This window comes from Phyllobates terribilis, unplaced genomic scaffold, assembly GCF_046119375.1.
Source record: "Phyllobates terribilis strain yellow unplaced genomic scaffold, ASM4611937v1 Scaffold_1__5_contigs__length_1240528914, whole genome shotgun sequence".
NCBI lineage: Eukaryota > Metazoa > Chordata > Amphibia > Anura > Dendrobatidae > Phyllobates > Phyllobates terribilis.
Window position 1 is genome coordinate 717903189 of NW_027362761.1, and position 19283 is coordinate 717922471.

The 19283-nt window shown below is 41.8% G+C and overlaps 1 protein-coding gene across 6 annotated transcripts in view; it reads right to left on the reverse strand.

Annotated features, from left to right (window-relative positions):
• LOC141274287 (rho guanine nucleotide exchange factor 18-like) overlaps positions 1-19283 on the reverse strand; it is a 513433-nt gene that overhangs the window by 38518 nt on the left and 455632 nt on the right. For all 6 annotated transcript variants that reach the window (XM_073686293.1, XM_073686291.1, XM_073686292.1 and 3 more), the window contains 6 exons: positions 19016-19076; positions 5902-6040; positions 5584-5696; positions 5057-5197; positions 2208-2455; positions 1165-1290 (listed from right to left, as the gene is read on the reverse strand). In XM_073686293.1, the coding sequence (XP_073542394.1) occupies positions 1165-1290; positions 2208-2455; positions 5057-5197; positions 5584-5696; positions 5902-6040; positions 19016-19076 (828 nt within the window). The remainder of the gene's footprint in view (positions 1-1164; positions 1291-2207; positions 2456-5056; positions 5198-5583; positions 5697-5901; positions 6041-19015; positions 19077-19283) is intronic.

A 19283-nucleotide genomic window follows, 5' to 3' on the forward strand; every position in this document is an offset into this window, starting at 1 on the left:
GGAATCAAGGTCTCTATCTCTACATTATGCTGCTCTCAGATAAGGTGGCAAAGGCATGGTGACAGATTCCCTTTAATACAGAGTTGTATACATTTCCCTGTGGTGGCACTTCAAGTGACTTGCTGACGGCTTCTCCCACAGAGGACAGCTTATGTTCAGAGGGACATTCCAACAAACAAGATTTATCCAAAGCACACTGCTTTTTAAATAAGCCATTCTTTATCTATATATATTTTAGGGACAAAATATTTTGGGGCTCAAAGAAAGATATAGATGTATGCAGTTAAGATACTATAGAGCAATGAGCTACATTAACCTCACATTGTATCATCCCCATCACAGATATTTCCTCAAACATCAATGGGGAGTTCTGACCGATCAAAACGATTAGAAATATAAGAGTGCAGCGACACTTTAATTCTTGCCGTATAGTTCTCTGCTTTTGTCATGTTAGTGCACATGACAAGCTCTATCAAGTATTAAATTTTATACATATGTGTAAGAATAATAACATTAATACCTAATGGTTATTGTGGTTATTGTTCTTTCACCAATAAATAATACATGAGATACTTTGTAATACATCATATCTGAGAAATCGGATTCCTTCCCCATTTATGTGCCGCTTCTTTTTCACCTCCCTGGCTCCTAAACTAGTCATTCACTCTGAAAAACAGCTCATATCCATCTAGTCAAAGCAAACCAGACTGCCAACAAAGATAGGTGTCAAGTTACACCTCCTATTGTTCTTTATGGTGAGGGTAGGGGCAGGAAAGCACACTCAGATCAACCATCAGCTTTCAATCAAGTGCTTTACAGCTCCCAGAGCTGGATTCACATCTGTACAGCTCAGTACTGCTGCAGAATGTATTCCATGCTGATGTTGCTTCTGCGTGCTACATATGGAAATAAGAGAAGGAATCTCTCTGTGTACTGTATATGGGAGCCATCATACCAGGCAGTCTCTGTCCACTAGCTCAGAGAAAACTGAAAATTGGAGAGAGAGGCTACAGAGGGGAAAACTAATCAAAAATACAATATGCAAGTCATATAATAGCTAAAAATAGTGTTATTCCTCATGTTACAATTACAGAGTGTATTCTGAAAAGCTACCTAAAATGACAAATAATACTAATCATCTCGCTTCATGCACCCTTTACTTACTTTCATCAGGTTCTGAAATTTCTTATTCTCCCGCATAAGAAACTTGTACTGACTGACTGCTTTGTTGTGTTGACTGCAGAAGATGCCATACTTATCCTTCATCCGCTCACCAGTGTCACCTGAGAACTGAGAGCACAGGGTAAAAATATCATTCAAATACAAATTATACTCATGTGCAGACTATCTATGCAACCTGCGTGGTCCATTTGGCCGACAATGTGTTAAGACAACTCCTGATCTGAAGCAGATTCTTCTGTGATTGTTAGTTCCTTTATATCATCAGCGTATATAAAATATCATTATGCTAGTAATATATATATTATATATATATATACACACATATATACATAAATCTATCTATCTATATATATATAGATATATCTATATATACACACACATAAGCACAACTATATAAATCAATAAAGATAATTATTCAATGCCAAATGATATTTCTATAGCCGGTTCTTGCAGTACAGTGGTCAAATGGCAGAGACACGGAGCAGAAAGATAACGGCTCGGCACACAACAATATATCCGGTGGACACGAGAAAAGGCTAAATAACGACCTTCTGGAGACTCCTTCCATTTACATTATTTATGGTCTTGTCTATCTGCTTTTTACTGATAAGACCTATTACAACAGGTGTTTTTTAATAGAAGGAAAGAAAAAAAAATGTGTGTACGAAATAAAAATGAAAAATAAGTGCATAATTTGGCAATTTTACAGGTGAATAACAGAATATACAAATAAAAAAAATAATAATGCACGCTGCATCCACATTTACTTTATAATTTTAGTTCTAGTTTATGTTGTGTTACTTTTTAAAGTCATTATTGTCTGTACATGTCCCAGGTTAATTGTAAAGTGTTGCGGAATATGTTGGCGCTATAGAAATAAAATTAGTTATTTCTCTGGGAGGGCACAAAACGTGGCTTCAACCCCACAGCAAAAAGTGTGAGCTCTGAGCAAAGCTGCGTCAGAGGCAAGTCTTGTCACTTTTGTGATTTGTAAGAAGTAGTGAGATGAGAAGAGAAGTTCTCACCTGGTGCACAAGGATATCCCCAACCTTCTGTATGATGTAATTCCGATCACTGCCCTCCTCTAAAGATTCCTTACGCCTCTCCTTAAAGCGTGCTAGGAATTGCTCATGTAGCTCCAAAAGCTCATCAACGCACGGGAAGAGCTGGTGCACCTCTTTACTGCCATGAAGCTCTTCTCGCAGTGCTCGACAGTACACCTTCAGCATGATTTTCAGTGTTCGCACGTGGTGCATTTCCGTCTGCATAAGTTCTGTGAACAAGAAAAGGAAAGCTGTAAACCACTTTGTCTCATAGTTAAAGGGGTTGTGTCACAACACATATCTATGGCATATCAGGAAATCTAATAGGTGCGGGACCCCCTTCTATCTCCAGAACACGAGTCACAGCCGCAGTAACAGGAGAGGCGGCCATAGCTCTCTCCATTCACTGCTACTGAAGTTCCCGAATTCAGCAAGACTTAAAGGGAACCTGTCACATTGTACATGCAGTCTAATCTATGGACAGCTCAGTATAGAGAAGAAGCTGAGCGGAAGGATATACAGGATTGTTAGGAACGATTCTGTATAACTTGTATTTTATTCATTGATGTACAGTACAGACCAAAAGTTTGGACACACCTTCTCATTTAAAGATTTTTCTGTATTTTCATGACTATGACAATTGTACATTCACACTGAAGGCATCAAAACTATGAATTAACACATGTGGAATTATATACTTAACAAAAAAGTGTGAAACAACTGAAAATATGTCTTATATTCTAGGTTCTTCAAAGTAGCCACCTTTTGCTTTGATGACTGCTTTGCACACTCTTGGCATTCTCTTGATGAGCTTCAAGAGGTAGTCACCGGAAATGGTTTTCACTTCACAGGTGTGCCCTGTCAGGTTTAATAAGTGGGATTTCTTGCCTTATAAATGGGGTTGGGACCATCAGTTGTGTTGTGCAGAAGTCTGGTGGATACACAGCTGATAGTCCAACTGAATAGACTGTTAGAATTTGTATTATGGCAAGAAAAAAGCAGCTAAGTAAAGAAAAACGAGTGGCCATCATTACTTTAAGAAATGAAGGTCAGTCAGTCCGAAAAATTGGGAAAACTTTGAAAGTGTCCCCAAGTGCAGTTGCAAAAACCATCAAGCGCTACAAAGAAACTGGCTCACACGAGGACTGCACCAGGAAAGGAAGACCAAGAGTCACCTCTGCTTCTGAGGATAAGTTTATCCGAGTCACCAGCCTCAGAAATCGCAGGTTAACAGCAGCTCAGATTAGAGACCAGGTCAATGCCACACAGAGTTCTAGCAGCAGACATATCTCTTCAACAACTGTTAAGAGGAGACTTTGTGCAGCAGGCCTTCATGGTAAAATAGCTGCTAGGAAACCACTGCTAAGGACAGGCAACAAGCAGAAGAGACTTGTTTGGGCTAAAGAACACAAGGAATGGACATTAGACCAGTGGAAATCTGTGCTTTGGTCTGATGAGTCCAAATTTGAGATCTTTGGTTCCAACCACCGTGTCTTTGTGCGACGCAGAAAAGGTGAACTGATGGACTCTACATGCCTGGTTCCCACAGTGAAGCATGGAGGAGGAGGTGTGATGGTGTGGGGGTGCTTTGCTGGTGACACTGTTGGGGATTTATTCAAAATTGAAGGCATACTGAACCAGCATGGCTACCACAGCATTTTGCAGCAGCATGTTATTCCATCTGGTTTGCGTTTAGTGGGACCATCATTTATTTTTTAACAGGACAATGACCCCAAACACACCTCCAGGCTGTGTAAGGGCTATTTGGCCAAGAAGGAGAGTGATGGGGTGCTACGCCAGATGACCTGGCCTCCACAGTCACCAGACCTGAACCCAATCGAGATGGTTTGGGGTGAGCTGGACCGCAGAGTGAAGGCAAAAGAGCCAACAAGTGCTAAGCATCACTGGGAACTCCTTCAAGATTGTTGGAAGACCATTTCCGGTGACTACCTCTTTAAGCTCATCAAGAGAATGCCAAGAGTGTGCAAAGCAGTCATCAAAGCAAAAGGTGGCTACTTTGAAGAACCTAGAATATAAGACATATTTTCAGTTGTTTCACACTTTTTTGTTAAGTATATAATTCCACATGTGTTAATTCATAGTTTTGATGCCTTCAGTGTGAATGTACAATTTTCATAGTCATGAAAATACAGAAAAATCTTTAAATGAGAAGGTGTATCCAAACTTTTGGTCTGTACTGTATGTCTGCAAGAGTCCAGTGGGTGGTCCTACTCAGTGATTGACAGCTATCTCTGCATGCACAGTGAAGACTGCCAATTACTAAACAGGACCACTCACTATACTCATATACATACAAATACCAGGGGGATTTAAGTTAATAAAACTTAAGTTTTAATGAAACTTTTCCCACAAAAATGTATATCAATCTGATCAGCTCCTCCTGCTCTATAACATCCTACCTGCAGATCTGATACCATTTTTAACATGACGAGTTTCCTTTAAAGGGGTTGTCAGATGAAAACAAGTTATTAGCCCACCACAGGACACACAATAACTTGTTGATTGGTGGCATATGACCATTAGGCCCTTTAGTTAGAATGGAGCGGCAGTGCACATGCTCAATGGCCACTCCATGCACCTGTGGTGCTGCACTTGACTTTCTCCATAGATTGAATGGACCGGCGGTTGGAGTCTGACCTGCCACATCATTTTGTAACAGGGATAAATGTTCCGCAATCTGCCAATAGGTATGGGTTCCAGCAGTGAGAAAGACATCAGTCAGCAAGTTATCACCTATCCTCTGGAAGGGGTTGCCCACTTAAAACAAGTTAACATTGACATGTAATTCTTAAGAGCAGTTTTTTCCTGACCATATATCACATCCTGTCGCTTGATGACCTCTTTCTTCTGCTTTTTGGCATAAGGCGGTTCTACAGCACTACTCCAAGACTCAAACTCAAATTCAACAGCATCACCTTCCAATTCAGTTCTCACTGAAGAATAAAAAGCATCTGGAACAAGGAAAAAACAATAGCCGGTCAAGTTACTTGAAAAAAAAAAAAAAAACTTCTAAATTCAATGCTTAAAAGTTGGATAACTTGATCCAGAAGTATAGCAAACTTTTAGCAACAAAGCATGATAAAATGTTTTTATTAGATGTAGTGTAGTATGTAATCATCTACTGAAGCCATTTGTGATCGATGAGGGGGGTGCAGGGACAAATCCTGCACAGTGCCCCATGATAGCGGAGTTTATCAATTACGGGGAATTCGAAGTTTGGCAATTGGAACACGTGTGAAAAAGGAAAAACAAAAATCTTCTAATATGCAGGTGATGGTAGATTACTTCTCCTATTAAGAAATCCACAGTATGTGCAGCGCATTCCCCCAACACTTACCTTCTACAAATACAGACTCGGTGGTAGATGGAGCCAGTGAAACATTGTCATCTGTGGAGATCCTAAACTTTGTAAAATTTGAGTCAAGTTCATCCATTTCTGCTGCAAATGAACTGCCAAACAAGAAAAAAAGCAAACGACTATAATAAGTTTAGTGCAGATCATCCACATACAGAAAAGTCACTCATAGAAGCAGATTATTATGGTGCTGGGCTAGATCACATTTTCTTCCCTCATCCAGGATTCTGGCACTATGAAGGAACCCATCATCTCATCAGAAAGGAGGCTACTGTAAATGGCCAATGACACCAGTCTTACCTTGCTCGGCTAGCTGATGTCGCTTGTATTTCCACTCTTGAATTTCCTCTATTAGTGACAGTCATTCCGAGCCCACGAGCCTGTGCATGAGTCCCATCGAGCCCCACGATAGCAATGCGAGGATGATCCTTGAAAGAAGCTGCAACAGAGGAAAAGATGGAGTTGGAATAGGAGTACCTGCCATCAGACTGCCTGCCGCTCTCTGCTTTATGGCGCAGGGCAGAGAAAATGCGAAATGTCAAAAGCTCATTCTCCAAGACAAAGTTTCTGCCCCATTTCCGTTGATATGTGCTGTAAAGTGACATTCTAGAGGGAAAAGACTTGCAGCCATTTCCCTTGTCTCTCTTGTGGCTGGCATTGCCCATTTTGCTTCGCAGGCACTTCACCTCTAAATGATCCATCAATCTCAGGTTTTCTAGCTTTGTAACCTTCTCGCGATGGCTCTAGAAACCCCTCCTGCCGCTTATCTAACCGGTATTGACTGAGCTCACATGGCTGGCAATCAAAGACAATTTCACATCGTGTTCAAAAGCCAATTGTATCTATGAGACAAATGACTTCAGCTCCTCTGTGCGGCAAGTGCAAACCGATAATCTGACTTGTGAACCGCACACGTGTAAAGCAGACCTCTGGATGGATCACCAACATGAGATCCTTCTGGGAAGCAATAATAAACACATCCAGAACTGAGCACTAGAAAACAGTTTTACACTAACCATCTTTACATAAATCACTGGTACACAGGTAAATAAGAAACTTTGTAATATTTTTCAGAGAAATCTAATTCTTTCTCCTTCTGGACTAATCATTCAATCTTAAATCACGGGTTAAATCAGTATTCAATGAAGACAGACTTCCCCATTACTGAGATGGGAGATGACAGTTGGTGCTTATAAAGTTCTATGGAGAACTGTAACTGTCACTTTTCATGCAGTGGAATGTATGCCTCTGCTTCTGCTCCTCCACCCTTCATAGAATTTTATAAGTACCAACTGTTATTTCCCATCACGGTATTGGTCTTCACTGAATACAGATTTTACACATGAATTGAGAGGGAGATCAATCCAGGAGGTGATAGAAGCAGATTTCTCTGATAAGATATACTACAAAGTTTTTTGTTTTTATATGTACTATTGATACACGGGGAAAAAATAAATGAACTACAGTTACTCTTTAAGTGTTCATTTTAGTTTTATTCTTCAGAACCATTTGTGTCATTAAATCAACATGGCGATTTTCATTCAGGGTCAGCGGAAATCAAACTAGGATTTAACTCTTATCTTTGCTCCTGTGGAGCCCTTTTAGGCAGCCAGAGCAGTGCCGACCCTGTTTTCAATTTTACAAATAATTCTTCTGAACTGAAAAATGTGTCATTGCTGTGCTGGATTCTCTTTAGAGGTACGAACAATTCACTCTCCAAGGGATTCAAAACCAAAACAGCCTCTTCTGGGCACAAACGTATGACAGCAAATAAAGAGTTAATTTAGCAGGGCACAGATGTGTCAGCACGGGCACACCCGAACAGGTTGCAGTCCTTTCTTCCATAGCACGATCCCACCAGTCTTGGTATCACCTTCAGCCCGATCTCCAGCAGCCTCCAACATTAAACAGAAGTATTCAACTCTGGCCACAGTTCAGACTGGACAGGCTGCAGCTTCAACACACAGAGCTCTGCTTTTCTAGTTGACCCATGCAGTCTCCATTCAGAGAGAGACTCTGACATGTCTCTCTCCCAGCTACAGCTCACATTTTAGCTGGACACTCAAGAGCAGCACACTCCACTCTGCTTCATTCAACAGACTGACACCCCTAATGAACACAGGCCCTGGTTCTAGTAAAAAGTTAGGCAGCTAGATCTAATCAAATCCTACAGAGCTAGGATTTAACCCTGTCCTGCCTAGCTCTGCTACATATCCCCCCCCCCTCTGCCCAAAGCTGGGGGTTGGGCATCATCTGGCAACACACAGAGCCTACAGGACTCTGCTACATACAGATTACATGCAATGTTCTGAAGCCTGCACATTCCACACACAGGCTCTGCCACCTGCACATCACGCTCTGCTACACACATGCACCAGCACCATACTACTCTGCAGAGACACAGTTTTACACACAGTGCACACTGCACTACCAATGCAGACACATCATGAGGATGCAAACTCATTGTCTACAGTCCTGCACACTGCACATAGTCCTACACACTGCCACTTGGTCTGCACATTACCGCAAATCATGTGACCTTATCACCACAGCCGACTGCTGGTGGCATACCGGACTACTGGGCGCTACCACTTCAGCCCACGAGTCTCCTAGCATGTTCTTGACAACTCCCAGTTTGTGGGACAAGGAACCACAGTCTGTGTGTTTGTCAACCTGAGCCATGGGATAGTTCTTGGCGTCGCCATAGATACACCTTACCCTCACCTTCTTCCCAGGGACTATCACATGCGAAAGTGTGGCCCTTACAAGGTTTACCAAACTCCCTGAGTCCCAAAGTTCTGTCATTTGGACAACATTCAGGGTCACCTGGCACGCCTAAGGTCCCTCGCCACGATGAGAAATAACACTGCAGGCAGGGTAGGCGAAGTATTAGTGGCGCCAGCCAATGCTGCAGTCCACCGGCCCCCCTGCATTGCGGATCGTGGTTCAACTCCTCACAGCTCCACTTAATAAGACAACTCCCAGCCCTCAGAGCTCTCCCAAGCAGCACCAGTGATGCCATAACATTGAGGTAATGTCACCTTCCAGCTGAACAGCTCCTCCAAGCTTTCAGACCGCATCTGCAATGCTGTAGCCGCCTTTATCCAGGACATCCAATCCTTACACTGCAATCACCTGTGCTCTCTGTGATTTCATGGCTGCATTCTCCACCAGTTGTAGGGATTCACTCTCTCAGGTAGTCATTAGATAGCACTCACACAGGAAATGCAATTTCATCCAAACTCCATAAAACTCCAAGGGATTCAAAACAGCCTCTTCTGGGCACAAAGGTGTAACAGTAAATAAAGAGTGCATTTAGCAGGGCACATATATGTCAGTGCAGGCTCACCCCAACAGGTTAGTCTTTTCTCCCAGAGAAAAGAGAAGCGCGATCCAACCAGTCTCAGTATCCCCTTCAGCCTGGGCTCCAGCAGCCTTCAGCACCAAACAGAAATATTCAACTCGGGGCACAGTGCACACTGAACAGACTTCAGCTTCCACACATTTCTCTACAGCTTCAACACACAGAGATCAGCTTTCCTAGCTGACCCATGCAGTTTCCGATTCAGAGAGACACTCTGGCATGTCTCGCTTTAGTCAGCTACAGCTCACATTTTAGCTGGACACTCACTAGTAGCACACTCCACTCTGCTTCATTCAGCAGACTGACACACCTAATGATCACAGGCCCTAGTTCTAGTAAAAAAAAAAAAATAATGAAATCTTGCAAAGCTAGGATTTAACCCTTTCCTACAATATACAAAATCTTTTTTCATTACAGTCGTATTTTTAAAAGCAAAATTTACGCCATAAGTAATTTTTTTTCGCTAGGCATTTGACTAATTAGGATCAATCTGGAAAATAGAGCTCTGGATTCAGAAAATAGGTTCTGCAAAATCGCAACTTGTATTCAATGGCAGTACAGATGCTCAACCTCTGCTCCATTCATTGTATATAGAATTGCCGAAAAAAGCCAATAGCTGTGATCAGATTTCCCAGATTGTCAAGGGGACTATGAATGGAGCAGAGGTCAAGCACAAGCAAATCCAGAGTCCCAAGGCGCCCATACACATTAGTTATCTAATGTGTATTTGGGCCCTTAGAGTGCAGTAGTTTGCCAAAATCCTTAAAACTTGATAAATGCAGTGCTAGGTACAACCATACTTTGGAAGAAAAAAAAACAGTACAGTGCCACTTGAAAGCCATGTTCTCTTTCTCTAAATGTTGTAGAGGTCGTAAGTGGTTAGTTTTGTATTCTGAAGCAAAGACCTAATGTAACACAAAGCAACATGTCTTCAGGACTGTATAAGAGACACCTCCAAAGATTGTGGAGAACAGAGCCCTTTGACCACTGTTATAGAGGAAAATTTAAATCCATAAGACATCTCCTGGGAGGGGACTTGTCCCCCCCTCACATTGAACATATGGGGAAGAGGGAACACTACCTATACATGGAAAAGAACGGACAGTCCATCCTCTTTTTTGAAGTAGGATTAATTTTAGCTGGGAGAGAGAAACAAATTAAAACAACATTTGAAGCAGAGGCCTCCTGGGGTGGACAGGTTATTAAAACAGGATATCTGCTGGGGAAAAAAGGCAGTCAGCTTGAGATCTGTTTACGCAGAGGAGGAACAGTTCAGGGGTTGTCAGGATTCCTGTTGCTCTTCTACAGTTTGACCACTAGTGGCTGCTATTTTTCACCTTGATATTATGCTGCAATTTCACCTCTTACCACTGGAGGCTGCTGTTGTGTCCTGCAATTGCCCTTTAAGATAGCAGATTCTGAACCTGTGGAATCCATCTTGTTTCCCGTTTGGGCCTACTTAAAGCCACATGGATCACTCACTCATTGCTTGAGTATTGCATCTAGCTTTTAGTCTAGCTCCAGTCTCCAGCTCCTGAACTTAATTACCTAGACTGTTCTCATTTATCTCTGGATTGTTTCCCTACAGTGGCTTACAAAACTATTCACTCCCTTGGCATTTTTTGGGTTTTGCTACCGGACAACCTGGATTTCACTGTTTTTTTGATGTTCATGTACAAAAACATGCCTACAACTGTGAACCTTTGGTTTGCTTTTTATTTTGAAGCAAACAACAAATAGGACAAAATAACTAAACTTCAGTATGCATAACTATTCACACCCCTAAAGTCAATACTTTGTATAGCATCCTTTTGCTGCAATTTCAGCTGCAAGTGGCTTTTCTAAGTCTATATGAGCTTTCCACATCTTGCCACTGGAAGTTTTGCCCAATCCTCAAGGCAAAAGCTCCTTCAAGTTAGATGGTTTGACCTGGTGAACAGCAATCTTCAAGTCTGACTACAGATTCTCAATTGGATTAAGGTCTGGGATTTGACTAGACGCCACTCCAGGACATTTACACGTTTCCCCTTAAACCACTCGAGCGTTGCCTTAGCAGTATGCTTTGGGTTATTGTCTTGTTGGAAGGTGAACCTCCGTCCCAGTCTCAAATCACTGACAGATAGAAACAGGTTTTGAATATCCCTTTAATTTCGCATCATCCATATTACCCTTGACTTGAACCATTTTCCCTGTCCCTGCTGCCAAAAAACATCCCCACAGCATGATGCTGCCACCACCATGTTTCACTGTGGGGATGCTGTTCTTGGGGTGATGAGCTGTGTTGGTATGGCGACTGACATCGTGTTTACCTTGGTGCCAAAAAAGCTAAATTCTCATCTGACCACATCACTTTCCTTCATACATTTGGGGAGTGTCCCACATGTCTTTTGGCAAACTAAAAACGAGCCTTACAATTTTTGTGTGCAAGTAAAGGCTCCCACTCTTCCATAAAGGCCACCTCTATGGAGTGTACGGCTTACTGTGGTCATACAGACAGATACTCCAGTCTCTGCAGCTCCTTCAGGGTTACCTTTGGTCTCGGTGTTGCCTCTCTGATTAATGCCCTCCTTACCGGGCTGAGAGTTTTGGTGGACGGCCATCTCTTGGCAGGTTTGCTATGCTACCACGTTTTTTCCATTTGATGATAAAGGATTAGATGGTGCTCCAGGGGACCATCAGAGATGGGGATATTTTTTTTTTTTTTTTTATAACCCAACCCTGACTTCTCAGCAACTTTGTCCCTGACTTGTTTGGAGATCTCCTTGGTCTTCATGGTGTTGTTTGGTTAGTGGTGCCTCTTGCTTAATAGTGTTGCAGCCTCTGTGGCCTTTAAGAAAAGGTGTGTATATACGGACCATGTGCAAAGCTATATTCACCTTAAAGGGGGTGGGCCCCCTTTAGGGATTTTTTTTTTCATACTTCATTACATGTATTTTAAAGCTAAAAAAATGGCCATTGTGTTGCATTATAAATTTTGCACAGTTTTGCTTTTAAAAGCTTGTTTTCGCTGCACTTTTAACTTTAAAGTAGTCTGTCGCCATAAACCAGCTGTGAGGAGCTAAGAAAAAGTCTGACAACATAGAGTTACAAGCTTTCGTGTTAGACCGTCAGAAATGATGAATTCTTTATTAAAGACGTTGACCACTTTCTCCTCATAAATTGACCAGCACTTCTATCGATAAAATGGCTGCTGGTGGAGGAGCATGTGACCAGATCTGTCCATCAGCCTCCTCAGCTAATGGACAGGTCTGCACCAACCATTTTACTTAACTTTTCCTACATTTACTAAAAGGCAGGCCAACTATTTTGTCTAACCCATCCCTACACCTTAAAATAATACTATGTCATGTTGCTGACACAGTGGGTACACCTTGACGAACAATCTTGTCAAAGTGACCACAAGGGTGCAGACGTTGTACTTGTGCCATGACTAAGGGGAGCCTGGAGTTGGCTGACCGTTGTGATAAGAAGAACCTTGGATCTTGACCATTTAATCTCCTAAAAGTCACAGTAAACAGTATTGATATTTAGATGGTTGTTTAGAGGGAAGGGGTCCCTCTGTCATCCCATCAGCACACGAGGTGCCAGTGGTGCCTCAATGAGGCCCGCCAGCTGCCATGGCTATAAGCTTACAAGGCCTAACAAATTGCCTGTCAGTTTGATAGCGACAGGTAATATAAAAGCAATCATCAAGTGCATGAGGCTAGTTAGGAATTAATATTAGAAAAAAAAACTATTTCTGCCATGCACCATCATTATGATTGCAGCAAGATCATAAATGTGTATTTTTATAAACACTTCAGTAAAACATTAATATTAATACTGAATAACCTATATATCTCAGAACAGTTCAAATAAACTTGTGACTTGCCCTGCAAAAAAAAAGTCTACACGTGGCTAAATCCACAAAAATCTAATGTTGTGGCTCTTTGACAGAAATTAGACACAAAAACAATGGCAGCACTGCTCTATTTTTTTTTATTAGAATGGTGAGTTTAAAAACTACCTCTCCCCCCATAAAAAGAAAAAGGCTAAGTCAACAAAAAAATGAAAAATGTCCTGAAGTCCCAAACACCATTTCCTTCTAAAATAAGAACTAACCCAAAAATAAGCCCTAGCATGATTTTACAGGATTTTTGGGAGTATGCTTGAAATATAAGCCCTAATCCAAAAACAAGCCCTAGTTACAGTCAGGACTAACATTTAGGTTGGGGAGGGGAGGGGGGCGCGAACTGGTCAATTGCCCAGGGCCCCCACTCTCTTAGGGGCCGCAGAATTTCTATTCTGAGGTTAAGACTGCTTAAGGAGCTTTGCTGACATTGCGGTCATATGACCATGATGTCACCAAAGGTCCTTTAACTGTAGGAACTTAAGAGGAAACAGGCGTGTATATACACATGGGCATGTGAGGCGTGTATATACACATGGGCATGTGAGGCGTGTATATACACATGGGCATGTGAGGCGTGTATATACACATGGGCATGTGAGGCGTGTATATACACATGGGCATGTGAGGCGTGTATATACACATGGGCATGTGAGGCGTGTATATACATGTACATGTGAGGTGTGTATATACACATGGGCATGTGAGGCGTGTATATACACATGGGCATGTGAGGCGTGTATATACACATGGGCATGTGAGGCGTGTATATACATGTACATGTGAGGTGTGTATATACATGGGCATGTGCAGTGTGTGAATACACATGTGCATGTGAGGTGTGTATATACATGGGCATGTGCAGTGTGTGAATACACATGTGCATGTGAGGTGTGTATATACATGTGCATGTGAGGTGTGTATATACATGTGCATGTGAGGTGTGTATATACATGTGCATGTGAGGTGTGTATATACATGTACATGTGAGGTGTGTATATACATGTGCATGTGAGGTGTGTATATACATGGGCATGTGCAGTGTGTGAATACACATGTGCATGTGAGGTGTGTATATACATGTGCATGTGAGGTGTGTATATACATGTGCATGTGAGGTGTGTATATACATGTGCATGTGCAGTGTGTGAATACACATGTGCATGTGAGGTGTGTATATACATGTGCAGTGTGTGAATACACATGTGCATGTGAGGCGTGTATATACACATGTGCATGTGAGGCGTGTATATACATGTGCATGTGAGGTGTGTGAATATACATGGGCATGTGCAGTGTGTGAATACACATGTGCATGTGAGGTGTGTATATACATGTGCAGTGTGTGCATATACATGTGCATGTGTAGTGTGTATACACATGTGCATGTGAGGTGTGTATATACATGTGCATGTGAGGTGTGTATATACATGTGCATGTGAGGTGTGTATACACATGTGCATGTGAGGTGTGTATATACATGTGCATGTGAGGTGTGTATACACATGTGCATGTGAGGTGTGTATATACATGTACATGTGAGGTGTGTATATACATGTGCATGTGAGGTGTGTATATACATGGGCATGTGCAGTGTGTGAATACACATGTGCATGTGAGGTGTGTATATACATGTGCATGTGAGGTGTGTATATACATGTGCATGTGAGGTGTGTATGTACATGTGAGGTGTGTATAAACATGGGCATGTGCAGTGTGTGAATACATATGTGCATGTGACGTGTGTATATACATGTGCATGTGAGGTGTGTATATACATGGGCATGTGCAGTGTGTGAATACACATGTGCATGTGAGGTGTGTATATACATGTGCATGTGAGGTGTGTATATACATGTGCATGTGAGGTGTGTATATACATGTACATGTGAGGTGTGTATATACATGGGCATGTGCAGTGTGTGAATACACATGTGCATGTGAGGTGTGTATATACATGTGCATGTGAGGTGTGTATATACATGTGCATGTGAGGTGTGTATATACATGTGCATGTGAGGTGTGTATATACATGGGCATGTGCAGTGTGTGAATATACATGTGCATGTGAGGTGTGTATATACATGTGCATGTGAGGTGTGTATATACATGAGCATGTGAGGTGTGTATATACATGGGCATGTGAGGTGTGTATATACATGTGCATGTGAGGTGTGTATATACATGGGCATGTGAGGTGTGTATATACATGTGCATGTGAGGTGTGTATATACATGGGCATGTGCAGTGTGTGAATAAACATGTGCATGTGAGGTGTGTATATACATGTGCATGTGAGGTGTGTATATACATGGGCATGTGCAGTGTGTGAATAAACATGTGCATGTGAGGTGTGTATATACATGTGCATGTGAGGTGTGTATATACATGGGCATGTGCAGTGTGTGAATACACATGTGCATGTGAGGTGTGTATATACATGTGCATGTGAGGTGTGTATATACATGTGCATGTGAGGTGTGTATATACATGTGCATGTGCAGTGTGTGAATACACATGTGCATGTGAGGTGTGTATATACATGTGCAGTGTGTGAATACACATGTGCATGTGAGGCGTGTATATACACATGTGCATGTGAGGCGTGTATATACATGTGCATGTGAGGTGTGTATATACATGTGCATGTGAGGTGTGTGAATATACATGTGCATGTGAGGTGTGTATATACATGTGCAGTGTGTGCATATACATGTGCATGTGTAGTGTGTATACACATGTGCATGTGAGGTGTGTATATACATGTGCATGTGAGGTGTGTATATACATGTGCATGTGAGGTGTGTATACACATGTGCATGTGAGGTGTGTATATACATGTGCATGTGAGGTGTGTATACACATGTGCATGTGAGGTGTGTATATACATGTACATGTGAGGTGTGTATATACATGTGCATGTGAGGTGTGTATATACATGGGCATGTGCAGTGTGTGAATACACATGTGCATGTGAGGTGTGTATATACATGTGCATGTGAGGTGTGTATATACATGTGCATGTGAGGTGTGTATATACATGTACATGTGAGGTGTGTATAAACATGGGCATGTGCAGTGTGTGAATACACATGTACATGTGAGGTGTGTATATACATGTGCATGTGAGGTGTGTATATACATGGGCATGTGCAGTGTGTGAATACACATGTGCATGTGAGGTGTGTATATACATGTACATGTGAGGTGTGTATAAACATGGGCATGTGCAGTGTGTGAATACATATGTGCATGTGACGTGTGTATATACATGTGCATGTGAGGTGTGTATATACATGGGCATGTGCAGTGTGTGAATACACATGTGCATGTGAGGTGTGTATATACATGTGCATGTGAGGTGTGTATATACATGTACATGTGAGGTGTGTATATACATGGGCATGTGCAGTGTGTGAATACACATGTGCATGTGAGGTGTGTATATACATGTGCATGTGAGGTGTGTATATACATGTGCATGTGAGGTGTGTATATACATGTGCATGTGAGGTGTGTATATACATGTGCATGTGAGGTGTGTATATACATGGGCATGTGCAGTGTGTGAATACACATGTGCATGTGAGGTGTGTATATACATGTGCATGTGAGGTGTGTATATACATGAGCATGTGAGGTGTGTATATACATGGGCATGTGAGGTGTGTATATACATGTGCATGTGAGGTGTGTATATACATGGGCATGTGCAGTGTGTGAATAAACATGTGCATGTGAGGTGTGTATATACATGTGCATGTGAGGTGTGTATATACATGGGCATGTGCAGTGTGTGAATACACATGTGCATGTGAGGTGTGTATATACATGTGCATGTGAGGTGTGTATATACATGTGCATGTGAGGTGTGTATATACATGTGCATGTGAGGTGTGTATATACATGTGCATGTGAGGTGTGTATATACATGTGCATGTGAGGTGTGTATATACATGTGCATGTGAGGTGTGTATATACATGGGCATGTGCAGTGTGTGAATACACATGTGCATGTGAGGTGTGTATATACATGTGCATGTGAGGTGTGTATATACATGAGCATGTGAGGTGTGTATATACATGGGCATGTGAGGTGTGTATATACATGTGCATGTGAGGTGTGTATATACATGGGCATGTGCAGTGTGTGAATACACATGTGCATGTGAGGTGTGTATATACATGTGCATGTGAGGTGTGTATATACATGTGCATGTGAGGTGTGTATATACATGTGCATGTGAGGTGTGTATATACATGTGCAGTGTGTGAATACACATGTGCATGTGAGGCGTGTATATACACATGTGCAGTGTGTGAATACACATGTGCATGTGAGGTGTGTGAATATACATGGGCATGTGCAGTGTGTGAATACACATGTGCATGTGAGGTGTGTATATACATGTGCATGTGAGGTGTGTATATACATGGGCATGTGAGGTGTGTATATACATGGGCATGTGAGGTGTGTATATACACATGTGCATGTGAGGTGTGTATATACATGGGCATGTGCAGTGTGTGAATACACATGTGCATGTGAGGTGTGTATATACATGTGCATGTGCAGTGTGTGAATACACATGTGCATGTGAGGTGTGTATATACATGTGCATGTGAGGTGTGTATATACATGTGCATGTGAGGTGTGTATATACATGTGCAGTGTGTGAATACACATGTGCATGTGAGGCGTGTATATACACATGTGCAGTGTGTGAATACACATGTGCATGTGAGGTGTGTGAATATACATGGGCATGTGCAGTGTGTGAATACACATGTGCATGTGAGGTGTGTATATACATGGGCATGTGAGGTGTGTATATACATGGGCATGTGAGGTGTGTATATACATGTGCAGTGTGTGCATATACATGTGCATGTGTAGTGTGTATACACATGTGCATGTGAGGTGTGTATATACATGTGCATGTGAGGTGTGTATATACATGTGCATGTGAGGTGTGTATATACATGTGCATGTGCAGTGTGTGAATACACATGTGCATGTGAGGTGTGTATATACATGTGCATGTGCAGTGTGTGAATACACATGTGCATGTGAGGTGTGTATATACATGTGCATGTGCAGTGTGTGAATACACATGTGCATGTGAGGTGTGTATATACATGTGCAGTGTGTGAATACACATGTGCATGTGAGGCGTGTATATACACATGTGCATGTGAGGCGTGTATATACATGTGCATGTGAGGTGTGTATATACATGTGCATGTGAGGTGTGTGAATATACATGGGCATGTGCAGTGTGTATATACATGTGCAGTGTGTGCATATACATGTGCATGTGTAGTGTGTATATACATGTGCATGTGAGGTGTGTATATACATGTGCATGTGAGGTGTGTATATACATGTGCATGTGAGGTGTGTATATACATGTGCATGTGCAGTGTGTGAATACACATGTGCATGTGAGGTGTGTATATACATGTGCAGTGTGTGAATACACATGTGCATGTGAGGCGTGTATATACACATGTGCATGTGAGGCGTGTATATACACATGTGCATGTGAGGTGTGTATATACACATGTGCATGTGAGGTGTGTATATACATGGGCATGTGAGGTGTGTATATACATGGGCATGTGAGGTGTGTATATACATGGGCATGTGAGGTGTGTATATACATGGGCATGTGAGGTGTGTATATACATGGGCATGTGAGGTGTGTATATACATGGGCATGTGAGGTGTGTATATACATGGGCATGTGAGGTGTGTATATACATGGGCATGTGAGGTGTGTATATACATGGGCATGTGAGGTGTGTATATACATGGGCATGTGAGGTGTGTATATACATGTGTAGTGTGTGTCAGTGATGATATTATTATATTTGAATAAATGTGGATTGTTGTTCATGGAAAAAAATAAGACATCCCCTGAAAAATAAGCCCTAAACCATCTTTCGGTGCAAAAAATAATATAAGATGCGGTCTTATTTTCGGAGAAGCATGGTAGTAGGCTCAGTCCTTAAGGGGATACACATTAAAACTGGTCAGTCTGTGCAATAAAATAAGGTACTGGGAACAAGGAAAAAAAATCAGACTGTCCAATTTCTAATGTCCAAAGAAGGCACACATTTCCAAAACACGAGTATAAGTAGCAAAGAGAAGCATGTACCTTGCTGATATGACACAGATGACACTTGGGTAGATGTTACAGACTTGTGGGAACCTTCCTTCTGCAGAGGAAATTAAAGTTGTAATGGAAGTTTTTCTTATTAACACAACTCCTAAAAAGGTGATGTATAGAACTAGCAATGTATGCTAATTATTGTGCAACCATAAGGTTGTACAGCCTAGGAAAGCAATATCCAGCAGGTTCTCTGTTAGCTTACCTATATACACGGTTGAGACTATTTATTTTACTTGCTTATATAGCGCCATCA